An 18809-nucleotide genomic window follows, 5' to 3' on the forward strand; every position below is an offset into this window, starting at 1 on the left:
AGAGCACTTATAGACTTACCACGCTAGTCAGACCAGACAGCTCTCAATTTCTACTTAGTTCATCTTGAACAAAAAGTGTCTTGCAGTCTAGAGGGTGTCACCTTTAGATAAAGACCAGTACTTATTGAAAATAAAGAGAGGCAAGTTTATATTCTCTTACTAGACTAAACATGAGTGATGAGGACTTGTGAAATTTTACTTGAAGAAAGCATGCACTGATCCAACTTTTTCTGTCTTGATACGGATTCCAAGACTTAAGTTCAACTTAACATCTGTATACCTCACTGCATGGAAGTTACTGGAATCATTTCTATGTAAAGTAATATGCATCCAGCCAGGTGTTGCTGTGGCACTAAATGCTGACTTGGCAGTCTGTCATCACTTACTGAATGTACAGTAACTCATAGTAGAAGCATTTTATAATGACAGTGATAAACTGTTTTTATGTGGATTGCTCACATCATGGCAATATTTTATCCACTTAATAAGGTCAGCACTGGGCCAGATTTTAATTTAGGATATCAGATTGGTGCATCCCTACCTTGAGGGCAATAAAGGAATTTTCTTGAGAGAGTCTGATCGTGGAGAAAATCAGCAGAAGAGATCTCTTCCTGAATTTGCATCTTCAGCGGAAAGCTGGATGAATTTGACCTGGAGGGGAATGATTACGAGGAGCTCAGTGGACTGGATGTGCAGCTGTGGATTGCATGGGAGAACCATAGGAGGTGGAGGGATGGAAGTGGGCTTTAAAAACAGCTCTGAAATTATGAGAAGCAATCTGAAGTCTGACAGAAGGGATAAATAATATGAAGCTATAAAATATGTTTAATAGGATAGATATGACATATGGAATGAAGGATACAACACTTTATGCTGTGGAGTGCACACACTTGAATACAGAAAGGAATAGGAAGTAAGATTTAGTGACAGAATGGGTGCAGAGGCGAGAAAGAGGTGGAGAGAGACCTGAATTATGGATGGAGGGATGGATTGGAGTTGAGGATGGAGGTGGAGAAAGAATGAAATATCTGCAAGAGATGGGATGAGATGTCCTCGAGGTCTGACACTGCCCTCCCTAAAGGACAACAACCAGAGGCCTGGAGCTACAACATGTCCGTGTTTGTGTGTGTGTGTGTGTGTGTGTGTGTGTGTGCGTGCGCGTGTGTGCATTCCCATTGGCTGCCACGTTGTTATCTTCCGTGTCTAATAGAATCTTTTACAGACAAGTCTATCATTAACTAAGTTCAGGCTCTGCATTGATTGCGACAAACCTATTTTCTTATCTGTCTTTCCTTCTCTCCAACACACAAACATACATTCACACACATACACAAACAGGAGTGATTCGCCATGTGGGGGATGCGCTGAAAGACCACGCCTCTAAGTCAAGAGGGAAGATCTGCACCATTGGCATTGCTCCTTGGGGCATTGTGGAAAATCAGGAGGACCTTGTTGGCAAAGATGTAAGTAAAGAAGAAAAACGAGAGCCAGAACAATGAAGCGGTTAGAGTGGGGACTTGCACGCTTCAGTGCTTCTTTGCATGTATATGTAAAAAAGGCCATGTTCGGTCCACAGTTCGCCAGCGCTTATAAATTGCTGACAGCCTATTAACTGAAATGCTGAGTAAGCCAATTTAGTCTGTGATAAACACTCCTTCAAAGTAAATTGGACAGCTGGAGGAACCACATGAGACCGTGTGGCACATGCTGACTCATTCAAATCTCAGGAATCAATGTTATGTTGTAGTTAAAATTTCATCAGAATGTGCCGCACTCTGGCCCACTGAACAAGTCAAGCAGAGACAATTAATGTTGGTGGCTGAAATGAGATGATTAAGTGCTGAAGCTCTTTTTTCATGCTTGATTGGGCTCAACTCTCTGCCTCATGACCAGATGCGTTTACCCCAGCTTGTCAGGCACAACCCTCAAGAGAACCACATTAAAGCTTTTGAGAAACAGCATGAATGAAATATAAATACATATGTGTATATATATATATATATATATATATATATATATATATATATATATATATATATATATATATATATATATATATATATATATATATATATATATATATATATATATATATTCGATTTAAAATTACGGATTGTGTTATTAATACCTCTGAGGATCTTTTTGTAACTGTTCTTTCAGTCAAATCTTCAATAGAACAGACAGCAGTAGCCACTGAAAATAGTAAACCCACAGTATCCTCTATTTTTGTAATAATTTATTAAGAGCCAAATGTTTCAAGAAACATTTAATCAATCTGATGCCTATGTTTGGGTGCCCATATGAACATACAAAGAGGTTTTCCTCGCTGTAATCATTCCTCCTGTTCATACGCCCTGTAAAAGTTTTGTTTGTGTCCAGCTATTTTAGGAAATTAGTGAGCTTTTCCAAAAAATGAAGCCTATTTGCAACCTATTTTTAAAGATTTATGACTTCATGATGAACAAATGGGCTTGGGGCTGAGTGCTACAGATAGGTTTGGTACATCTGAAAGTTTTCAGAAACACTAATGCATTGTTTGTTTTGGTATTTCCTAAGAAACAACAACTATAGAATAACACCAGCCTCATTTTCAAACTGCCTCATATCCTGGTCAGCACAGCGCTGTCTAACTGTTAAATGTTATCCTCACTTGGTCTAGGTGGTGCGTCCATATCAGACCATGTCCAACCCAATGAGCAAGTTGACGGTTCTAAACAGTCTCCACTCCCACTTCATCCTGGCAGACAATGGCACCACAGGAAAGTATGGCGCTGAGGTCAAACTGCGACGCCAGCTTGAAAAACACATCTCCCTGCAGAAGATAAACACACGTGAGTGGAGTACACCATATACGTCTGGCCTACTTGATCTAAATTAGAGGAGATGTTTTTAAATGACACACTGAGTGATAACAGCATAATGAAACTGCAATCTTTGTTTTATCAACGACACCAGCGTGGGTTAATTGGGTTCAAACTCTTTTTTATAGCTGCGGCCAGGCTAAAAGTATTACTAGCTGCTTTTTACTGAACACATACTGTTAGACAGTGTATATTTAGCAAGCTGTGATACAACTCCATGAGCCTTTGAAACTCTCCCTCCCTTCAGGACGGGCTTATTTTTTCTTTCAAAGCTTCCTGACGACTCAGATGAACTCGTTCCTCAAATGAACCTGCTTGACAATCCGTGTGCTCCTGTTCTGAGATGACACACAAAGCTACCAAACCAGCTAACAAACAGGGACATAATGACAAGCACAGACAACCACTGTACCATGCATAAAAGAATGAATAGGGTAGATCCGATGTGTTTGTAGTTTTGCAGTATTTTAGATAATGGGAGCAACATCATAGACAAGAAGACGCTCTGATATTTGGTGTATTTTTATACATTCTGAAATGTTATTATGAATAACAAGGTATTACAGCATGCAGCAGCTGAAAGTGACGTGCATTTGTGTCTGCACATGCACATATTTGCATGTGTGTGGAGTATTCATTCGCTGTTGAACCCTTGTCACATTGCATTATACCGTTTTCAATTTCCTCAATATACCTTAGCTAGAAACCAAATGGATTTGCATGAATACAAAATGCATTTCGCTGTCTTTTCCTCTCTCATTCTCCCTCACACACAAAGGCACAAGCACACACGAACATCCCTGATACCCTTAAAAATACATTTCTCAATAGCCTCTCACAGCATTTTGTGTCATACTGGCAATAAACCTGAGTCAGAGAAATGGTGTTTTCAGCTGTGATTTATCTGTTATTACTTACTTTTGTTGTCAACAAAAGAGCCATTTTACAATACTTTCCCCAAGGTTTTGGTTTACATGAATGCACTCATTTTAAGATCAATGCTTATTTAAAAACCAAGAGTGTCAGGAAATAGGTCTTACCAAATGGAAACATTGCTACAGTGTAGAGGGCAGTATCATGGATCAGACCTTTGTCAGCATCATTTTTGTTTCCTGTCAGACAGATCACTGATGCTCACTGATAGGGTCTTTTTAAGGGTATTTTAAATGTCACTTTCACAATGGAAATGTTTTGTTTTGTTTTTTTTCTTATGGGAAAATATATATCTGCTGCATTTTTCTTGGCTTGAGGGGTTTAAAAAAGGGCCCTAAGGTTTACAAGTTAAATTTAAGTCATCGCTGCTCATTATCCAGTCATGTGGCCTATGGACTTCCCTTTGTCATCCTATGCCTGGACTCATACAAAAGGGGCTGGGAAGGCAAAGGGACGCCCAGTCGTCATACAAGCATCTGATCATCCATACAATGGTAGCACTCCTAATTTAATTTCATCATTTGACTTGCTTTAACCTATATCTTCATCCAAGGTGAGGACTAATATTGCCTGGGGTCTACTAATGAAACAATAAGGGAAGCGATTATGTCTACTGTGTACCTGCTGCTTGCCATCCGTAACACAGAGCCATCACCCACAGACTCATTCACACTAACCTTAAAGGGGACCTATTATGCTTTTCCTTATTTTCAGTCATATATAATGTTACAATGTTGGATTTTCTTGTCAAAAGTAGCCAATGTGTAAATGTATGTAGAAGCATTCCCTGTCAGTAAAAAGCACCAGCTTCAAACGGCTCTGAACGCTCGGTTTCCAACTGTCAGCCTGAGCCAATGTCAACTTATGACAAATTTATTTTGCTCTGCTCTGCTGGTTGTCTGCAGCTCTTCATTAAACATCATCATCACTGTGGCTATTTATGCTTGTACTATTCCTCCCTGCATTATAATAACTGATCCACTGAACACAGAGCTCCAATTATCTCCATATGTTGTTTTGTCGACCGTTTTTTTAGTGCTACTAACAAAACTATAGAGCTGGAAATTAGCAGTGTCTGAGGTCACACTAATAACCAGCTTCAGCTTTGTAATTCATGTTGGTAACAGTTACAGTATGCCACAAGTGCTGTATCAGCCAAAATAGATCCATAGCTTGCGCCATCCTGTATATGTTCACATTTTGAAAAATTAGTGCCATTATAAGTATCAGAGTAGCCATTGGCAGTAAAAAAAAAAATGTGTATCATTCCTTTGTTCTGTCTGAACTATGACTCAAAGAAGGGGTATAAGTTCAACTTCTACACTTAAAGACTTTTCAGACATTTTCTTCTAAACACATTAAATAGGTCATAAATGTATTTCTAAAAAAGGTGTATAAAGCATTTCAACCATTTAGATTTGAATTGTGGAGCTAGGCTTCACAAACTGTGTTTCAAGATTTCTGTGTCTGGATTTAATGGGCAGGTCTGACAATCACCGCCGCGTTACGTAACCCGGCGGTGTTTAGCATAAACCCGCCCCTGCTGCTGTAGAGGTATAAATACATTCAGCACACACTACTACTACAGTCTACAGTTAGCCAGTTAGCTGAGTTAGCCGCTGAGTTAGCAGCAGAAAGCTCTGAAGAGGTGGTGACTTTGATTGACAGGTGACACTTGGTAGGGGGTGGGGTTTCAGCTGACTAGGCGGGCACTCCCACGTATATTTGGCAATTTTTTTAATCATTCAAATTTGGCAGGGTGGTTAACAACACACTTTTCTGTGGTATGTCAAACTCAGAACACATATTTATTCTTACTTTACACAGACTTTAATGTCTATGAAGTTTGGGGGCCTTTTTTAACTCTCAGGTACTAAACATAAGGGGGAGAAACTTTAACTAGAAAAGCAGCCCTGAGCATCAACTTCACCTCAAAATAGGGTAACATAAGCCTAGAGTATATAAACACACTACTGACAAAACATCCACATTCATTCTCTTGTAGTTTTAATGTTAGCTTTTTAACATGCTGCCCAAATGTCCAAACGTGAAGTTGTTGTATGTGTCAGTGCCGGTATGATATATTGTACTTCATACTGCACGTGTATACCTTTCTTCTGCATTTACTGCTTTAGGGCTACCAGACAAGGACAATTTCTTGATTTGATTACCTGTCCACGGTCAATCGAGGAGTGCATCAATTTTCCTCACAGCAGGGCCCCCCATGGGATCCCACTGTAGCCTGGAGTCCTGTCAAGGAAATGAGGATAAAGAAAGTAAAGAGGAAAAAAGCAGTTCAATTTAAATGACCTGACATGTGGGTTGTAGACCACACATAACCACAAGCTCCTTCTTTTTTTCTTTTTTTTCTCTCTAAACACACCGTCACACACACTGCACACAAACACAAGATGAAAGAAGTGTGGTTGATAGATATGCGTAATCTCCCCCTGTGGTATTTTTGTGATGTCTCTGCAATCCTGTAGCTAATCCTACTATGCCAGTGTGCAATTTTCTATGCAATGACTGTAACCATGTGACTGGTGGAATTGCTGTAGCAATCAAATTGGCTCTGCAATATTATGACAATTATGTATTTAACAACAGTTTTAAACAAATGTATGGGTGTTTAAGTTTAGCTAGAAAAACATGTAATACATTGAACGTGTAATATTGAAAAAAATATCTCAAAAAACATTTTGCATTTTGATTTCACTTTGTAACTAGATAGTTGTGGTCATTTTGCACATTTCCATCTCAAATTATGGCAGGGACATTCACACCTGTCAAAACTCATCATCGGGTCACAGTTGAAGCCCCTAAACATCTTAACACCACCCTTTGTGACAAGGTGTGTGTTTTCCCTATACATACTTTCTCCTCCAATCTCTACTGTATATTTGATGTTGTGGAAGGTGTCAACTCTTGCGGTGTGTAACTTCTTCTGTGGAAAGTGGACAAGAAATTCTAAGACTGCATGTAAACAAAATAGATGCCTTACGACAGGCAACTACGGCTGGGTAAGCTGTAAATATAGTGGTGCCAGCACATTCACACACTAGAGTAAGTGCTCAGCTCTGTGCCCTGTTGAACATGCATGGCTCTCTTGTGCCCTGTTCAACCAGGCATGGTCTAGCTGTACTGAACATGGACAAAGATGTACATGCAAATGAACCTGGATTACTGTGACACAGATTCGGGACAGGCAGCACAGGACACTTACCATGCAAACAGAGGCAGTTTTTTGGATAATCACTAATAACACAATAATGTGTTGTGTGTGTGTGTGTGTATTTAAATGGAATGTACTTATATAGCATCTTTCTAGTCTTCTGACCACTCAAAGCGCTTTTACACTACAAGCCACTCATTCACACACCAATGACAGCAAACTACCATCAGGAGTAATTTGGGGTACGGTATCTTGCCTGTAGACACTTAGATGTGTGGATTGGAGGAGCTGGGAATCGAGCCAATCCTCCGATTAGAGCCACAACCTCCTGAGCCATAGCCACCCCATAGTTATGATTAATTATGACACTTTCACTTATGGTCTTAAAGGGCCCACATTTCCTCTTTAACTACTCCTTGCCATCTTTTGAAGCTGGCAGTCAAACTCAAAGATGAAGAAAAACACTAAAATGATTGGCACCTTTCAGCACAGCTCAATCAAACACTGCACAGCGCTTTTGACGTGTCTCTAACAGTGGCTATAATGCTTTTTAATCACACCCCTGCATCAGCAAGAGGAAAAGTAAAAGAGGAGGAAAGGAGAGGGAGAAAATAAAGACAGAGAAAAAGGATTGAGGGAGAGAAATATATTAAACGACAGGAGGTTGCAGGCAGTGAGACTACATATTACCTTGAGGTGTTTTTTACTGAAAAAATGAACATGAAAAAGTGAAATGACAGTGAGAGAATCGATATCATGATCTTCATCCATTAATGTTTTATTTTCTCTCTAAAACTGAACAAGAGAAGAAGTTATTCATTTATGCAAATTCAGATAAAGTCTGCAAGAATGAATGAGGCACCTTGAGCACTCCCTTTTCCATTCCACCTAAATTACTATGAATATCAAGATCAGCGCATAAGTACTTTGTTCTATATATTGAATGTGTGCATACAGTGTTTTAACTCTGTGTCAACTGTGTAACATTCACTGACCCTCCTATAGCAGCAGTTTCATTAATCACAGCATACGTAAAAGATGGAGAAGCTCTGGTAATTGAATTCAGAAGCAGTAAGGCCTTGCACTGCAGATTAGGCATGACATTGTGACCTCCACCAGGGAGCCACCCATACAGAAGAGATTATAGTTAAGCTGTGGTATACATGGGAAGTCAAGAGAGTTGTAATGCTCTTCTTTCAAGAACCATGAATGCCTGGACAAACATCTTTTCAAATAGAGCTGCTCTTGATTTTTCAGATACCAATATCACCTTTTTTATGCCGTCCAAGTGTGTGACTGACTGGATTATTTGGCAGCTCTTGTGCTTTGACAGATTGATCACACAGCTGCAGTGCCACAGTCTGAATATTGCTTAGACATGTCAACCTCTGCTAAATGTAGCTGTATTTAATAAAGCAGAAACACTAGTGTAAATAATGCTGTGCATACTGTACGTTGACATTTAAAATCCATTTGCTTTTAAAGTTAATTCAGATCAATTTAAAGATAATCAAAAGTATCAGTCACTTAAATTAATATTAGTTTTGCATGAGCCCACTGGGCAGTGGTTTTAGTTCATGAGGTGATCAGCAGAATTGAACCGACACTGGTTGTCAGTGTCAGTACATAAAACTGTTGTAGGCACGAACGAATAAGGGCACAGAGACAGTCTAGGGACAGTTGAAGTCATTGGGAGGTAAGGTGTGCTCATGCCCGAATGGCTACAAAAACACGTCAAAATGATAATCATGACCTGCCAGAGTGTTCAACCCTGTGGTGGAGAGATAACAGAGTCAGTAGTGGGTTTGGTTGGATACAAGACTTGCTTCTGGTATGGTTCCAGGTTGAGGATGTGCATGGATGACAACGTGTTATGTGGTGTGGAAAGAATTTGATTGCATGATCGGTAGTGTGAACTGTGCTAAATGTCTTCTGGAAAAATAGGAGTGGTAAAAGCAACCATCTGACTAAGCTACCATCATGGTTACTTAGTCGGATATACACCTTTTTGTCTTACAGGAGGCACAGCGAGTAAAATTGAAGCCTTTTCACCTATTGTTTCCAAATATGAGCGTTACAAAACCCCCAGGAATCATGATCAGAGGCGATAAATTTGACTTGATTCGCTGCATTCCAGAATTTCCAAAATTACACAGATTGACTGGGGGTGAGAGTCAAGGTGACATATTTATGGTTGCCCAGAGGGGAAATGCAGCACTTGTGATGTGATGACGTGTTTACTGTTGCTTTTATAGATAATTTAGAAGCCCTGCCAATTAGAGATACATCAGATATCTCATCAGTTTCTGGTGCTATGTCATGTGAGCTGAATCCACACGACATCTTGGCAAAGACCAGTCAAACTTCTTTTTTCTGATAAATGTTGTAAACTAATATTGTGAATCAGTGGATACAAGTTCAACTCATCTAGTTGTATTACAGTGTTTGATTCAGTGGGATAATACTGGGTTTACAGTATTGCATGTGTAGTAAATAAACACACCGTAAAATCTTCACCGCCTCACAGTCTCACAACCCTGTGACCTATAAAACAATTGGATAAGATTCCTTTAACCCCAATTTCCCTGCAAAAAATGCCTTTTCCTGATCATTGACACCATTCATGATTGATTCTCTCAGGCTCAGTTGATAACGCCACAACTTGGCTCAAATGATCAGTGACGATGTAACACAGACCATCTGATTCAAACTGAATTCTTCTGAGTAGAAAAAGAAAAGTAAGAAGAAAAGAAAGTAAAGTTTGAGAGACACTTTGACCTTTTAATGTTCCATAGCCCCTGACCTTTTGTTCTGTAGTCTGTCGAATCAAGTTGCCTTCACAGGTCTGATGTTTTTTATATCCGCTTTAGTAGTTGCTAGGATAGTGGTGTTTGTGCCCATGTGGGACTCTGTGTGTTGGGGGGCAGGTTGGGTGCAAAGACAACGACCCACATACTGTAGCACACCTCCTCCAGTCATGCTGATACTAATTTGACAAATACAATGACAAACTCGCAGACTCTTGCACACACCCACGAACACACAGACACACACGCAGAGGATGAGTCATTGCCGGATCCTTAATTAGGACCACTTAAGCATGTTATGTGTGTCCCGCTTACACGCTTCTTGTTCCCTCCCTAATTCCCTCTATTCCTCGTTACTTCTGCGTCTCCCAGGCTTGATGAATATAGAAAGTTGTGGCCTCTGAGTCTCATCGGCTACCTCTGTCCTGGCTTTGCTTTTTCTCACATTTTCAAGTTTCCCACCCGAGAGATAAGATGTGGGCACTGCTGGCTTAAAACAATCGATGAGATACAGAGACGGGGGAGAGAAACAGAGAGAGTAGGGGGTTTTGACGATTGTGTTATCTGATGCGTTGGAGTGTGTGAATGGTGCCTCAATACTTTCAATACTCTAATAAGGGGTGGAGAGGCTGAAAGCACTGACACAGTAAAGAGTATATAGAGGTTGTGTAGAGAGTGTATGTTCTTAAAAATGTGCACTCACGTTCATAAATCAGTATACTGTACCTTCAATCTAAGACTATCTAACAGGCAGATTAAAATCTGATTTAAAAACATACAGTAGAAGAATAGGAAGATTTGTTGGATTATAATCGTGCTCAGAATCAGATGGCAGAGTCACGCCAGAAGTAGCATCCAGTTAGTTTAAATTATTGCAACATTACTTCGTCTTCAGTTCATTGTTGTCTAAGCCCCATCCCTGTTAGTTAGAAGCACATAATGCAGTTAAATGATAACAGCGGCACATCAGCAAAAAAGCAGTCTAAAACAAAACATGTCTCAAACAAAAGTCAGTATTCTCAGTTTGACAAGGGAAAAAAAATTAGATCAGACTTCCATTATTTTTAGACAGAACACCTAACATCACCTCCAGTCTGATATACTGTAGTACAATCTGTGACCTACACCTACACTGTGGATGTGCAGGACTTTTTAACATAACCTGTAACCCCACAAAACTGTGCCATCGGAAGTAATGTTGGGTTGGGTCCCACCTAAGCAAACATGAGGAAGCACACTATAGTAAATATATACAGTATAGAAGTAAAGGAAGAAGTATGGAAAGAAATGGGGAGAAGAATATATAGTTGTATCCATTGTAACAGTGCTAGAGAGTAAACACTTTGTGAAAAAGGATTGCATCTTCACTAAATACTCTCAACATATTAGCTCTCAACATATTAGCGCTCCAGCTATGACATTACATTTCCATCTAGAACAATAGATGTTATTTTAAAAGTAACCACAGTCCCATGTGTTCAAATACGCAGTGTTTCGTTTAATATAAAGGGAAAGCTCAGATCATAAAATTTGCCTCCACAGAGGAAATAAGTCAAAGTACTCTCAGCTTTCCAGCAATCGTGGGATTATATATATTTTTTTTAGTATAAAATCCCAATTTCAGTAGAAGAAGCAATTGGCAAAGCATTAATATTGTTAAGTTTAAGGCTTCAATTCCCACACAAGCTTCCAGGAACAGAGCTGGACTGTATGAGAAACTTTTTCAGCAAATGCTCTCAGTTTTAATTAGAATTAATTGGCTGGACCTTTGCCTTTCTCATGTTTATGTCATCTATTTTCCAATACATACAGTAGCTGAGACTAAAATTTATTAGAAAAGCTGACTGTGCTTTGGAGGTCAAATGTCACCCTAAAATGTACTTGCTGTAATTGCTTTTGGGTCGTCACACTAAAAGAGAAATGTATTTAATTTGTGTTTTGTTTACGTGCGTGTGTCCCTCTATCTGTTTCTGTGTGAGTAAATATCTGCGTGTGTGCGTGCAGGCGGTATTTTCTTCTACCAATTAACCATGACACAGCTGTGCTTTCCCCTCCTCATCTGCTCCTTGGTGGGTTTCAGTTGAACAATAATCTGCTTTAGATACTGCGGCGTTGCCTCCAAGGCTCACTAGTCATCAATATCAATGCTTGATCCGACATAACCGCATGCGCACACGCACACAAGCAGGTAACAACAAAAATAGACATCCAAACGAAATGGAAGAATCAGAAACAAAACACGAGTCATTAGTCTGCTCCTCTCTCACATTCTGCTCTGCTGATATATGGTCGTGTGATGTGTTGTACCACAGTGACGTTTTACCTCTTTGAAGTACTGTAGGCGAGGCCCCTAAAATATTCTCCTTATGTAACTGTCCCTGTTGCAAGGCTGTGTGGTGGGTATGCTTCTGAATGTGTGCGTGTGCATGTGAGCAGTATGTAAGCACACATTTGTATGTGCTAGTGTGCCTGTGTGTTTGAGAGGCAGACTATGCTTTCCCCTCTGTGAATTATGCAGACCAGGATGAGGATGCTGGGCGGGGAAGATACACGGCTTTTGAATTAGAAGAGTCTAAACACCCGGCAGAAAACACGTTCGCATGAAACAGAATGGGAGGAAGAACAGAAAGGGGGACAGAGCAGGAAAGGGCAGCATGAGAAAAGAGAGGTTTAGGAAATGGATTGGACTGAGACCACTGGAAAGGGGAAGAACAGAGGGTGATGAGAGAGGATGAGACTTGCAGGGTTTATTTCTTAAAGGGGATTTTCAGTGCTATAATGAGAACTAGAGTAGTCAGAGGACACTAGAGAGAGAGAGGAGCCATCAGAATAGGGCAGGAAATTCCTTTGAGAGTATGGCAACAACTTTCATTTCTACAGTAACTTCTCCTGTATGGTGTCTCACTGTGTGCAGAAAAATTCACCTGCTAATTATGTGTAATTACTCTAAATAGCTTGTGATTAGCAGGCAAGAAGCCATTTTTGTATGAAACAGTGGGGGATTTATTTCTGAAACTCTCAAACACACACACACATACATGCCCATGTCACAGTTACAGAGCACAAAGTGGGCTGGTTATTTTTAGTGCAGGTGCTCTTAAGAAATAGAATTAGAAAGCATACAGTCACCTGACAAAAGAGTCAGAAGACATCGCAGGTGTCACATTTGCACCTTGCGCAAATTTGAGTTTTTCTATTTTTAATATGTTGCTGATGTAACAAACCCTCTTCCCTGACTACTTCCTCTCTGTTTTTTCTATTCTCCCTTCATCTCTCACATTTGTATCTATATTTTTCTGTACTGTTCCTCCTTCTTTCTTTTCTCCAATCAATTGCTCACCCACTGTTTCTCCTGCTCCCTCTCTGTATTTGTATGCAGGTATTGGTCAGGGTGTGCCAGTGGTGGCTCTGATCGTAGAGGGAGGCCCTAATGTGATCTCCATTGTGTTGGAGTACCTCAGGGACACACCTCCAGTCCCTGTGGTGGTGTGTGATGGCAGCGGCAGAGCCTCAGACATCTTGGCCTTTGGACACAAGTACTCTGAGGAGGGAGGGTATGCATTCAATCATGAACTAAGTAAAACTGTAACCCGTGGACGAACACTACAGTATTAAATGTGGGAATCCTCTTTTCTGTTTTCTTGTTTGTGATCACAATTATTGATAGTATTTTCATTTGAATTATTAAATGAGGAAAGTTTCTTTTTGATCAAACTCAACAAGTGGACAGTTTTATATTGATATAGTTCTACAGCAACAGTATAATTCACTCATTTTAAGGGATAACACATAGTAACAGCATAAAAACTGAGTGATGCAAGAAATTTCAAACGAGTGCGCTGATTCATTACTTTAATAACACAATAGTGAACATTTTTGGTTATGTTCCACATGAGACACAAAACGAATTCTGAATTGTATTTATGGCTTCATAAATGCAGTTACAGATGAAGGTAAACTTTCAGAAGAGATAATAGTACTGAGAGTCCCAGTCAACCTTGGTTCCAATTACTGACAAACAAATCTAATTTGACTGCTTCTCCCACTCACTGTTTTCCTCTCCTTCTCTCTGCCTGACCCCCTTCCTGACACTGTCCTTTCTTTTTTCTACACACCCAGCATAATTAATGAGTCTCTAAGAGACCAGTTGCTGGTGACCATCCAGAAGACTTTCACTTACAGCCGGACACAGGCCCAACATCTGTTCATCGTTCTCATGGAGTGTATGAAGAAGAAGGAGCTAGTGAGTGTCTTTTACAAACATACACATGCCAACACATACGTCCATGCACATACACACATTTTGCACATGTGTATTGGCTGCAGAAAAGGCAAGCATATGAGCAATGCATAAAACACTGAAGCACAAGCAGGCTCACACAGAGAGATGCACACACACACACAAGCACACCATTAAATCACTAATAACAGCAACAACATCATTAACTTAAGCTTTGATGTCTCTGCTGTATAAAAAAGTTCAAAAATGAAAAATCTGTGATGGAGGAGCAAAATGGATTTGTAAAATGCAGCTTTCCCACCATGAAAGTTTTATTGGACCAATTATTATCCCATCTTTTATGTATGACATGTAATGTTAAGTGGATGTAAATGTATTCAGATGACGTTTGGGACCAAATGGCCTCCACCTTGAGAGGCTTTACCCCTTTGGCAGTTTAAGTCAAGAAAAAACATCAAGCCCAGCTGTCACACACATCTTCCTCCCCTGGAGCAGAGTCTCAGTCCCTTTAGAGCACTGTCAGTCACATGAAAATCAACCTCTTATTGATGCTGTTTAATGCTATGTGTGGAAAGGTGATGTGTGTGTATCTGTGTGTGGTCTGTCAAAGGCTACTTCTGGGGACAAATCTCAGACTTAGGACCAGTTAACTGGGGATAGGTTGTCCAACTTGGACAAAAGTTCCCAGTTGGGAAAAAGATGATTTTTTTTTTTATCAGGGGTGATGGTTAGGGTTCGGTTTAGTCTCTGGGAAATTAATGTAAGCCTATGTTATGTCCCCAAAAGTGACCATGGTCTGATATGTGTGTGTGTTTTGTGCATGTGTCAATCATTACATCACAGTAGCAGGGTGCCTAACTGTCACTGCAACTTACACAGTCATTATAGTATATGGCACACACATTGTGATTCAAAGTGTGCACCACAGTATTGCATGAAGTTCACATACAAACACACACACTCAAACACAAGCTTATGAATAACAAATCCTCGATAAAGCAATGTATACCCAACAGAGAGATAGCAGCTTTTACCGTATCTTAGCTCTGCAGCAATACTAATTTATTTACTACTTGGTTGTTCTCTCCTCAGCTCGCTTTGAACATTGTGTGCTACGTTTTTTGTAAAAGGAGGGGATTGTTTGTCAGATCAGCGAGTGTTAGTAATGCTGGCTGCCAGTGATAATTTGCAAAATAAAAATTAGAATTAGTAGCATACACATATACCTAAACTTTATTTGATCAAACTTTTTGAAATAAAATGCAGAACTAGAATTCACTTGAAACTTGAGGACTGAAATGTTTAAAATGACTCGACCAGGTAGTTATCATTTGCCAGTCTTTCATGTTAATTGTAGATAATCATTTTAATATGTGTTTTAGTTATTACAATAACTGTAAAGCACTGAATCATACAAATGAAATGTCTAAATTATATGCACATGTAAGCCACATGCACACAGATACATGAACACCCACAGCGCACATAGCATGATTCAGTTTAGTATTTTGCGGGCAGCTCAGCATTGGTCATGGCTGTTCAGTGCATAAGTAGACTGACTGCATCCTCAGTGGGGTTCCAGTAGCTGACTGATGCTCACACTGATGGATCCTCTGAACACAATGCGCCAGAGCAGAACAATACTGTGTGAATCATTCAGCTGGAGCGGCTGTACAGCCCAGATAATCTGATGCTGCCTCTGTCTGAACTTACACTACCGTTATCATTGCCATACTGATATGGAGCAAGAATAAAACTCAAGTGTATACTCTACAGGAAATCAGAAAAATCCACCAACCCTGCTTCACATTTGCATTAGTATTGTATCTGCATTTTTCATTCCAATTAGTTGTTTTTTTCCTTATATTATATAAACTGAGGGGAAATATTCAGTCAGCAATACAGCTAGTGTGTAAACTTGTGTAATTGATAAATCTGTATGATCAGAAAAAGCACAGTGTAAGCACAATGAAAGCAAGCAGCGGATAGGTGTTTATATCCAGGAATCTGTACGTCATATTTTATGTATGAATGTAAAAATAATCAGTCAGCAGTGGCTCATAGTCTTAACAATGCTATAAAACATTAACCAATGACATGAAATGTTGATAGCATACTCCCAGATAATGTATTCAGGAGAGGCAATCCTCTTCCATAAAAAGTCAGGCTTCTCTCAGTGGATATATACTACAGTTTTACTGCCTGTGCACCATGCAGAGAGTCTTGAAAAGCCAAAGTTGATTGAGGGTATTGAAGGAAGAGAGCTGGACAGATGTGTCATCTCACTCTCTGCTGTCTGGCACCTTCATGTCTCCCTCACTGAGTTGGTTTCACCAGTCTCCTATTTATCAGGCTGATAGGCATCACAGGGGTCCCCCACTGATCGCACTCAGAAAGCCACAGATCTGAGTGTGTATGGGTGTGTAAGATTGGAGGGAAGTGACTGTAAGGGGGCAAGAGAAAAAATAAATGTGAGTATGAGTAAAAGAGACAGCTCCTTATGTCCCAAAGCCTGTCAAGGACTGACTCAAGACATTAAGAACACAGTGGAGACTTTGGTTAACACCGAAACAGATAAAGTGCTTGTCATCATGAATGATGGGAGAAACCAGCAACACTGTGGTACTCCTGAGACAACTGCAACATAGATAATACACCAAGAGACAAAATAATAACACACTGAAAAGTCCCACCAGTGACATGCAAATGAAGAATATTGCAAAATATTGATCAACTGACACTTGAACAGGGTTTATGAGTTTCAGATAATTACAACATAGATATTATAGTAGTAGAGTTACATAGAAAAGCAGTTTTACTCTTGTATACCAAAGCAAACCTGTGTGAAAACCCAGGTCAGGGTTCTCTTTGCAGTTACAAAGTAACACCAGCAGCAAATGTGGGTTTACCCTGGGTCAGTGCATCGTACTTAGGGGTAAGTGTGCGTGAGAGAGAGAGACAGTGACAGTGTGTCTTTGTCATTGTGCCAATACAGTGTGCCCATGCTTACTTTTTCTTTTGGCTCTGAAGCAGGAGAACCATAGAGTAGGAGGAAAAAAGAGAGAGACTAAAGGCTGGGATAAACTGAGAGTGTGTGTTTGTTTCTGCTTAAGAGGGTAAGTGAGAAAAGGAAGAAGACTCTTTCTTGCTTGTTTCTTATTTTCAAAATGTTGGTTGACTCATGCAGACATTTGTGGGCCTGACATGTTTTTAGTTATTTTCTTTTTTCTTCATAAATGTGAAATAGTCAGCTGTATAAAACCCTCAAAGCCACTACTGCTTGAACATCCCCATTTCAAGTCGCAGCATGATGAATCTTATCATTACTATATTGCTGTGAGGCTAGTTAGGCAGTGAATTATAAAACATAAGTTCTCCTTGCAGTTACAAACAATAGTTTTAGGTATCTACTTTATGCTTTCATTTGGTCATATTTAGGAGTGTGCTTCTAATGTCCCCCCAAAAACTCTGTCCTGATAGATGATAGATTATTAGGTTCCAAATCAGAAAAGGAGAGAGGGGAAATAATTGCAAAACTAATCAATAAGTAATATGCGAGCGCTTGAGTTTTACAAAGGGGTAAAAGATGTAAAGCATATATATGTTGTGTAATGAAAGTGCAGTTAATGGGAATGCATTGACCACATTTGAGTCAATTTGCCTGGATCATAAGGGCAATTGTCTTCCTCATATAGGCACATCAAGCGGCTTGTTTTCTTTATTCATTCAATTTCATGTGAATGTCAAACAAGCGCGCTGAAAAAACTACATGCTTTGTAAGAGTCAGGGCCTTTAAATAATATCAGGACTCTTTATAGCTCTTTCTTTGCCAAAAAAAGAGTGAATCCAATTCTAGGTCTAATTAAATGAAAAGGGCCCCTCTCTCTGTGTCTCCCTCTCACCTTCCCTCCATTTCAATCCCTCGCTCTTACTCTGCAATAGGCAGTGCAAGATGACTGTCCCGGTATCTCCCAGTTTGATATGAATAATTGAGTGTAGAATAGTCCTCATATGTTTAATTCGGATTAAATATTGAGGAGGGACCACCAGCCCACAATGTTCCTTCGCCTCCCTGACAAGAGAAACGAAGAATGAGTAGGAGGAAGACGGGGACAGTAACAGAGTGACTTAAATGGACCACGATAGAGACAGAAAGAGGGTGGGAGGGACAGATGGAGAGAAAGACGGAGGGTGGGAACTGAAGGCATGAGAGGAGGGAAAAGAAAGAGTGGTTTGGGTGGAGAGTAAATTTGAAAATGAGGCATAGTAGAGAGTTTAAGCGATAGATAGTCAGAGATAAATAGTTAAAGAAGAGAGAACGTTCATTGCTTGATAATCAACTGGTTAATTTTTCAGTTTAAAATTTAATGAATCAAGAAACGTATCTCCCTCTTTCCTCTGTTTTGTCATAAATGGTTTATTGCTAATAAAAGACAGTAATAAAAACACATCTGAATATTTTAATGCTCAAATTTACATAGATGGGACCATTAGCATAGTTTTGTCTGATCTGAACCGCTACCATTGCTGATGTATTGACTGCAAAGATGCTTTAGAAACCCATCTGGAGGTGTGTGTGTGTGTGTGTGTGTGTGTGTGTGTGTGTGTGTGTGTGTGTATCTTGTATGTACAGTACTTTCTATTGCCTACTGTACATGCAGCGGCATCAGCAGGGTCTTTGCCTGCTAAATGAAGATGAATGTTTTCCAATCAGCTTGTCTCACTGCAGCGTGAAGAGCAGTTTTCTGATCCTCTAAGTATGTAGCTTAGCGTCTCTGAGGATGTGGGAATCCTGC

General features: G+C 39.9%; 1 protein-coding gene across 1 annotated transcript in view; it reads left to right on the plus strand.

The window, feature by feature from the left end:
• The window catches only part of trpm3 (transient receptor potential cation channel, subfamily M, member 3), a 124772-nt gene that overhangs the window by 72244 nt on the left and 33719 nt on the right, over window positions 1-18809 (plus strand). Inside the window, exons 5-8 of the mRNA XM_062418331.1 lie at window positions 1339-1463; window positions 2660-2831; window positions 13153-13327; window positions 13893-14016. Of these exons, the coding sequence (XP_062274315.1) occupies window positions 1339-1463; window positions 2660-2831; window positions 13153-13327; window positions 13893-14016 (596 nt within the window). The remainder of the gene's footprint in view (window positions 1-1338; window positions 1464-2659; window positions 2832-13152; window positions 13328-13892; window positions 14017-18809) is intronic.

The sequence above is a fragment of the Scomber scombrus genome, chromosome 4, assembly GCF_963691925.1.
Source record: "Scomber scombrus chromosome 4, fScoSco1.1, whole genome shotgun sequence".
Lineage (NCBI taxonomy): Eukaryota > Metazoa > Chordata > Actinopteri > Scombriformes > Scombridae > Scomber > Scomber scombrus.